General features: G+C 37.0%; 1 protein-coding gene across 3 annotated transcripts in view; it reads left to right on the forward strand.

Moving 5' to 3' along the window:
* The window catches only part of PALS1 (protein associated with LIN7 1, MAGUK p55 family member), a 96,089-nt gene extending 89,991 nt beyond the window's left edge, over window positions 1-6,098 (forward strand). For all 3 annotated transcript variants that reach the window (XM_003314400.6, XM_510014.9, XM_009427985.5), the window contains exon 15: window positions 3,071-6,098. In XM_003314400.6, the coding sequence (XP_003314448.1) occupies window positions 3,071-3,247 (177 nt within the window). In that variant the 3' untranslated portion in view covers window positions 3,248-6,098. The remainder of the gene's footprint in view (window positions 1-3,070) is intronic.
* Window positions 6,099-8,154: the final 2,056 nt, after the last annotated feature.

The following is an 8,154-nucleotide window of genomic DNA, read 5'->3' on the forward strand; positions in this document are numbered from 1 at the left end:
CAACATAGTGAAATCCTGTCTCTACTAAAAATACAAAAAAAATTAGCCAGGCATGGTGGTGCACGCCTGTGGTACTGGCTACTCAAGAGGCCGAGTTCGTGCTACTGCACTCCAGCCTGGGCAACACAGCAAGACTTGGTCTCAAAAATAAATAAATAAATAAATAAATAAATTGATATAGAAACTAAGAAGATGATGGTGTTACTCACTGGATGCAAAATGTAACCAACCAGTTATGTAATTGTACTCTGAATCTGTTCTTCTAGTATTGTGAAAGAATGGTATTGGCATAAAGATGTGATCTTTTTCTTGTATGTATTGTTAAAGTCACAAAATCATCTATATTGTGGTAAGAGAGAATATATGCCAGACAAATGCTCTGCTGTCTGTCAGAAAGAGGAATAAAGACACAATCTGGAACCAGGAAATAAATAATAATAATAATTATTATTATTATCAAAAGGAATAATCAGACACTTTAGCAAAAGAAATAAGTTGGAGGGCATTTGTCTTTATTGTCTCTTTTCTATTTAATTCATTTCTTTTTATGCTTTCTTTGACTATAATTTGCACTTGCTTTAGTTTCTCAAGATGAATGCTTAATTTTTAAACTCTTCTTCTTTTCCAATGTAGGCATTTGAAATTATAAATTTCCCTCGAAACAGTTCTTTAGTTGCATCTCGTTAAGTTTTGGCATTGTATTTTTGTTACCATTTTGTTAGAAGTATTTTCTAATTTCCCTTCTTTTTTTTTTTTTTTTTTTTGAGATGGGGTTTCGCTCTTGTTGCCCAGGCTGGAGTGCAGTGGCACTATCTCTGCTCACTGCAACCTCCGCCTCCCGGGTTCAAGCAATTCTCTTGCCTCAGCCTCCCGAGTAGCTGGGATTATAGGCATGCACCACCACGCCCAGCTAATTTTGTATTTTTAGTAGAGACAGGGTTTCTCCATGTTGGTCAGGCTGGTCCCAAACTCCTGACCTCAGGTGATCCACCTGCCTCAGCCTTCCAAAGTGCTGGGATTATGGGCATGAGCCCCCGCACCCCGCTCCCTTGTTTTTCTCTTTAACACATGAGTTATTTAGAAGTATGTTATATAGTTTCCACCTATTTGGAGATGTAAAAAAGATTTTAACTGATTTATAATTCCAGGTGGTCAGACCCTGAAAGATGTCAGTCTTTTCAAATTTGTTGAGCCTTATTTTATGGCCCAACATCTGTTCTTTCTTGGTGAATGTTCTGTGCACACCTGTTAGGATGTGTATTCCACAGTTTTTGGTGTAGAGGATGGTGTATCTGATTGTATTTATTCTACTTAAGTTTTTTTCTCCTTTGATATTTCTTTCTTTTTTTTTGAGACAGAGTCTCGCTCTGTCGCCCAGGCTGGAGTGCAGTGGCACAATCTTGGTTCACTGCAACCTCCGCTTCCTGGGTTCAAGTGATTCTCATGCCTCAGCCTCCCAAGTAGCTGGGATTACAGATGTGCACCATCATGCCCGGCTATTTTTTGTATTTTTAATAGAGACGGGGTTTTGCCCTGTTGGCCAGGCTGGTCTCAAGCTCCCGGCCCCATGTGATCCACCTACCTTGGCCTCCCAAAGTGCTGAGATTACAGGCGGGAGCCCCTGCGCTGGTATTGGTATTTCTAATAGTGCTTTATTAATGATAGAAGTGCTGAAGTAAAACAAATTTTCAATTTTAACTCTATAAAATTGTGCTAAGAAAATGATGGCGTTACAAAATGTAACCAACCGGTTATCTAGTTGCATTCTGAATCTCTGAATCTGTTCTGCTAGTATGAAGGCTTGAGAGTGGCTATCTAGCAGTATGAACTTATTGTCAGTTTTGCCTAGTTCAGCTAAAAATTTTGAGCTAAAACATTTTGTTTCATCTTAGTCGTGGATTGTAATTTGAAAGAGAACTTCAGACATGAAGTACTAAATAAGTGATATAAGCCATTTTGGCACAAAATGGAATAACAATGCCTTAAATTTGATAAAAACTAGGTGGATTCGGGCTTTATCATTTTCATTTCAACTCCAATACCACAAAGTTTCAGTTCTCTGTGGAGTCCTAGAATGTTCTTCCAATAATCTTGAGCTTACGGTAGACATAAGTTTTAGCAAAAATGTCAGTGTGTTCAGTTACAGTGGTGAAGTAGATTCCCTGCTGGGAACAAAGGATTCTGTGTGCCATATTCAGATGTACAACATTCCAGAATGAGAATTAGAGAGTCATGCAAGAAACTGCCTCAGGACAAGCCAGAGTTGTCATATTTTAAACATGTTTTCTTACTGTTACAGAAGTTCAAACAGTTGAATGATATAAATTGTTTTGTACTATGGGTCCAATATAGTATTGATGTGTGACTTTTATATCTGAGACATTTTGTCTTGAGTTTAAGTTAGTTGTCTTCATTGGCAGGGGTGATTTGAGGTGAGTTTCACTTTCTTGAACCCATGTGCCTGATAATTAGAGGGTTCAGGATAAGTTTTGCACATAGCCTTGCTGCCTGCTTATCTTTGTAAAATGGCCCTTTCCTTCAGTCAGTATTTTAAAGTAGGCTACTCTATATAGTTTCCCAAACTCTGGTAGGATACTTTTAACTCTCTGCAGCAGATAGTATAGGGCAAGGGCTCTTTACTAGAGCCAAAAGTAAATGGCATTTTAGGTCCTTGCTCCAACCAGAAAGGTTCACTCCATATTACAGATGTTACTATTAGGAAGAGGTTATAGTGTCTAGAATGTTTGAAAACAAATGTTTGTAGGGAAACAGTGTGTGTTCTTGAAGCTTGTAGTTTTGTTGGTGAGATAAGACAAAATATGTGAAAACCTAAATAGTGGTATAAAACAGGATATATTGAGTCCCAGATGGTTCATAATGTGAGTCGTGAAGATGCCAAAGCAAAGGTAACCATTGTGGCCGTGACAGGGTTGGAAAGGGGCTCCTGAGGTTGGGAGAGACAGAAGGAAAGCTATGAAGGTCGCTCCTTGTTCTTTGGCCATCTCTGACTCATCCTATATTATTTGGTTAGGAAAGGAATTATCTCACAGTTTTTATCTTCTGTTTGCAGCCTGAAGAGTTGAGAGAAATCATTGAGAAGACAAGAGAGATGGAGCAGAACAATGGCCACTACTTTGATACGGCAATTGTGAATTCCGATCTTGATAAAGCCTATCAGGAATTGCTTAGGTTAATTAACAAACTTGATACTGAACCTCAGTGGGTACCATCCACTTGGCTGAGGTGAAAGAAACATCCATTCTGTGGCATGTTGGACTTGATCTGGCAAAAACTGCCAATAGGAAGACTGCCCGACACTGCAGCAAGATTGAGGATAAGATGGAAGGCAGCAGTATAAGCTGTAGATCTGTTCTTAGATCTCTTGAATTAGTGAGAGGACAGTTCCCTTAGGCAGTTTGTGCATGGCATCCTTTATTCTCTATACATGGCTTTAGCGGTTCTTGCCTCATTTTGGGATTCTAAATGGAAGCTTTCAACAGAGCATTCCATTTTGTCCTGTTAAAACCTTTTGTTTTCACCTAAACTCTTTCTGCTTAGTCGTATCTCTGTGAAAAACTTCTATACACAAGTGTCCATGTCTCACACAAATATTGATGTGATTACTCTTAAGTGTTAAATCATTAACACTTAAATGACTTCATTGGGAATATTGAGCAGAGGGACTGTGCTTCTATGCACTGGGCAAGGCAGTATTTGCTTAGGAAACTAATTTAGTCATCAGAGATACTTTCCTAAAAAGGAAAAATAAAAAACAAAATGGTACCACTTTGGGTTGAAGCTACTTTGTTAGGCTTGAGTTCATCTATATGTCTTTTGATTCTTAAAAAAACAAAAAACATTCCATTAGAAGCACCAGTTTTTTTGCTCAAACTTTGTGGATCAGACTCTACACTCAACACACTCTAATCTACTTAAAGGTATACAAAATATGCTGATCTTTTTTAAATTATGATTTCCTGAATTTTTTTCTTAAGTTGTCTCAACTGATTTACTTAGCTTCCCTTCCCTCATCAGCATAGTATAATAGAATGTATGTTACATTTTTATGAATGGCAGGTGTTCATTATAATCTGTATTGACTGTTAAAAAGTTTCTTCCTCATGATGCTAATAGTTTTTTGTATACATGGGAGGATAGCACATTTGACAGTTTTTGCATTTTTATGTATGAGCACAGTATCCTATGACTGTGCTACGTATATATAGGTAATAAACTGGAATTCTGTTGATGAATATAGCTGCTGTACTGTATATTAATATTTAATAGATCAACAAATGGTCATTGAAAACACTTGTTTAGCATTAGAATAAAATTATATATGTCCTTGGGAAATATTATGACAATTGACTTTAAGATCAAAAGGAAAGGAAGACCTGAAAGTCATTTGAACATTTTAGGAAAAGAATATTGGAGAGAAAAAGGTATTAAATATATAGAAATAGGTTTTTAACCTAACAAGGTCTGCCTCTTATGACGAGAATGCAACAGCTTGGTAAATCATAAAAGAAACATTTAAGCTAATAGGATTTTCGTACTGTCTCTATAGCTGTAGCTTTAAAATTCAACGTGTATAATTGGCATGGAAACTTAATTTGCAGTCTTTTCAAGCCTTTAGGATAGTGTGATGTGTAACAAACAACCTCAAATGTGAATGCCTTGATTTTATTTTTATGGTGACTTTAGCTACAGCATTTCCTATACCCAGAGCTAAACACTGGAATAATACTGACATCATTTAATTTAACATAAGCAATTATGTTTAAGGAGTAATTTGTGTCATGTATATATTTGATTGATTTTTTTTCTTCTACATAATTTTATTTGAACAAATGTAGACAGTTTATATGTCGCCTTTTTCTGTTCAAATTTGCATGGCCTATTAAGTTGGCTGGAGAGTGTTTTATGTGGAAATATTTTCAAGATAATGTTCCTTAGGAAGAAAATAACATTCTTGGGTTGAGGGAAGGAATGCCATACATACTGTCTCTTCAGATCTGAAATACTCCAGTTTAGAGCCAGGAAATTTCACAGGTCACACCGATTTTTAGCATTAAAAACTAAGGAATATACTTAGCACTTAATCTTTTCAGTTTTCCAGTTTACGTCTCAGGAATGAAGTGTAGTCTATGGTTGACAATGGAGTTTTGTGATCCTGCTTATTGTAACTGACAACTGTTTTCAACTCCAAGAGCTAAACTATTGGCAGTTCATGTTAAGTTAGAGTGAGGGTGTAGGTAGTGTCAGTGAGTGGCTCTTGTGCCCGCTGTAGACATTAGGCCTGCACTAGGGCCATGTGCTGTCAAGATTCAGGAACATGGCTTTAACAAGCAGATCTTGTATCAAGGCAGAGGCCATGCCATGCCATACTTTTAGGAAGTCTGAGATGATAAATATTTCAAGGTCAGTGAAGTCCTATCATTCTCCCCTTCCTCATCAGCAATGGTAGATAGAAATGTCCTAAACTTTTCTAAATCCTAGTGATGAGGATGTGCTGATATTCAACATAGTCCTTAAAGTGAAAACTGAGTTGTTGCTGACCTCCACAAAAGAATATGGAAAAAAGCCTTGCTGTACACCTAGTTGTACAGCCACTCTGGCCAATTCCATTTCCTGCCCCTCTGTGGTTCTGACTGGAGACCTCAGTGTGGGGGAGGTCTTACCATTTAATATAGAAATGATATCAATAACTAATGCTATGTACTTGGAAAATCCAAATAAGGAAGTTTTAGGTTGGTGCATATCTTTGTTTCTCAAATTTTTGTTGTCAGAACAAATGGAAGGAGAATATTATTTAGACTAATCCAGATTTGCTTTCTATGAAAATCTAATGTCTGGATTATCTTCGTTTTCTCATGGCCTAAGAAATAAGTATCAATAAGGAATGATTTGAATGTAATTTTGTGAATGTGTGGAAAATATAAAGCAGGGATTTAGCCTTAATAAAGGTAACCTTCTGACATCTGTTGTTAATCCCCCTTTGTACTCTTTTCCTGTATCTGCACTCTGTTATTTTGAGATGTCATACTGTGCACTGTATTGTAAAAATAAAAAGTAAAATTATATTTCAAATTTTAAAAGCCACTAAGCAATTTCTCTTGCTATTTGCTCGGCCACTCAAGGTTTCCACACATGTAAAGACCACCCTCCTCTTCAAGTTTTTGCCAAAAGCAAGACCATTGGATCCTCCAGCTACAACACAAAATACTTTTTGATTTGTTCTTTACAGAGGGATAGTGCCCCCTGTTGGCACAGGTATAGGTAGGTCCTGTTTCCTTAATTATTAAAACCAACAACTAAGTGTATTAAAGGTGGACAACGCAAGGCTGTGAACTTGAAAGTTTTCTGGAGAAGGAGGTATGTAATAATACTCAGGCAAATGGACCTTATGTGCAGCCTGGGATTTGAGGACACTGAGGCAGCATGTGAATTGTTGGCAAATATATAACATACTTTGTTTCTCCATTCTTCATTTCTCCTTTTTTTCTGCTGTACATCTCCCAAAGGTCATAAATCATACACCAACAAACAAAAAGTTTCTTACATATATACACCTGTCACCACAGTTCAGCTTTCCATTCCTATTCCTGATCTATATTCTTCTCCTATGTTTCAGATAACTGACTCCACACAACAAATTATGTGTCCATTGTTTTCTTGATTTCTTTTTAACAAATGCTAAACTATAAAGTCATCTGCACTTTTGTAAGTATTTTAACAAGGCCAATACATTCCAGGTATTTAAGAAGCCACAGGAGAAATCTAGGGTCCTTTGGCTTGTTGCTTTATATTGAATTTACCTACATGTGGAAAACCACTAATCTGGATCCCTACTTCAAACTAATTTTTGCCTCCTAGAAAGGCAGTATGTAATTCTTAAAATATAAAGATCAAATTAAATCAAATCATACTTGACTTGCATTCCAGCTGTGCTCTTTGACTTGTCAAAGTCTCAATTTCCTCATCTGCAAAGTGGAGATGGTAGAATTTACAGTTCAGCAGGCTGTTGGGAAGACGAAATGTTAAACAGTTACCTATTTTTAAAGTACTTGTGAACTGAGTTGTTGGTTTTCCAGTCATTACTGAATTTACACTGAACCTAAGATTTTATTCTGTGAGCAGCAACCAGATTTCCTAAATATCAGCTTCTCCAGAACAGTCCCAATGTCTTTAAATACCCAAAGTTTGAAATATAGATGAAACAGAAAGGAAAAGTTAGGGTGTAAAAACTCTGAAGGTAGACTGCTTAGACTTAAATTCTGGATTTGCTACTTTCTAGCTTTTTAACTTAAGACTACTCAAGTTTCCTGTGTCTCCAATTTTTCCTATGTAAAATAGGGGGTTAAAATAATATGTGCCTCTTATGGTGGTTGTAATGAAGTAATATAAACAAAATACTTAATACCAGTGCCTGGCACATAACTAAGACCTGCTATTTTATAGGAGATGTTAAATGCTTGCAAAATCATTTAGTACTTTAAAACTGCCTAGACTGGCTGGGCATGGTGGCTTATGCCTGTAATCCCAGCACTTTGGGAGGCCGAGGCAGGCAGATTACTTGAGGTCAGGAGTTCAAGACCAGCCTGGCCAACATGGTGAAACCCCATCTCCACTAAAAATATAAAAATTAGCCGGGCATGGTGGCGCAAACCTGTAATCCCAGCTACTCGGGAGACTGAAGCAGGAGAATCTCTTGAATTGAGGAGGCGGACGTTGCAGTGAACTGATGTTGCTGCCACTGCACTCTAGCCTGGGCTACAGAATGAGTGAGACTCTGTTTCAAAAAAAAAAAAGAAAGAAAAACTACCTGGACTGTGATGTCACTTGATTAAAATACAGTATTAATAAAGACAGTGTCACAATTTCAGAACTAAACATTATTCCATGGCTAATCATGTCAAAAATGCCTGGAAATGGATGTGAGAAAGACTGAGTAATCATGGATGGCTCATGCCAAATCAAACAGTACTAAAAACCTCAGACACCTGATGTGGCCACTCAAATGCTTCCTCTTCATATATGAAAGCAAGTTTTTATCACTTATAAATAGTAAAAAGTTACCTTATTTCTTACTCTAAAATAGGAACTAGTTATTTTTCTTAATTAGCAAATAAGGAAGTATTATGCCCTCATAAC

The sequence above is a fragment of the Pan troglodytes genome, chromosome 15, assembly GCF_028858775.2.
Source record: "Pan troglodytes isolate AG18354 chromosome 15, NHGRI_mPanTro3-v2.0_pri, whole genome shotgun sequence".
Classification (NCBI taxonomy): domain Eukaryota; kingdom Metazoa; phylum Chordata; class Mammalia; order Primates; family Hominidae; genus Pan; species Pan troglodytes.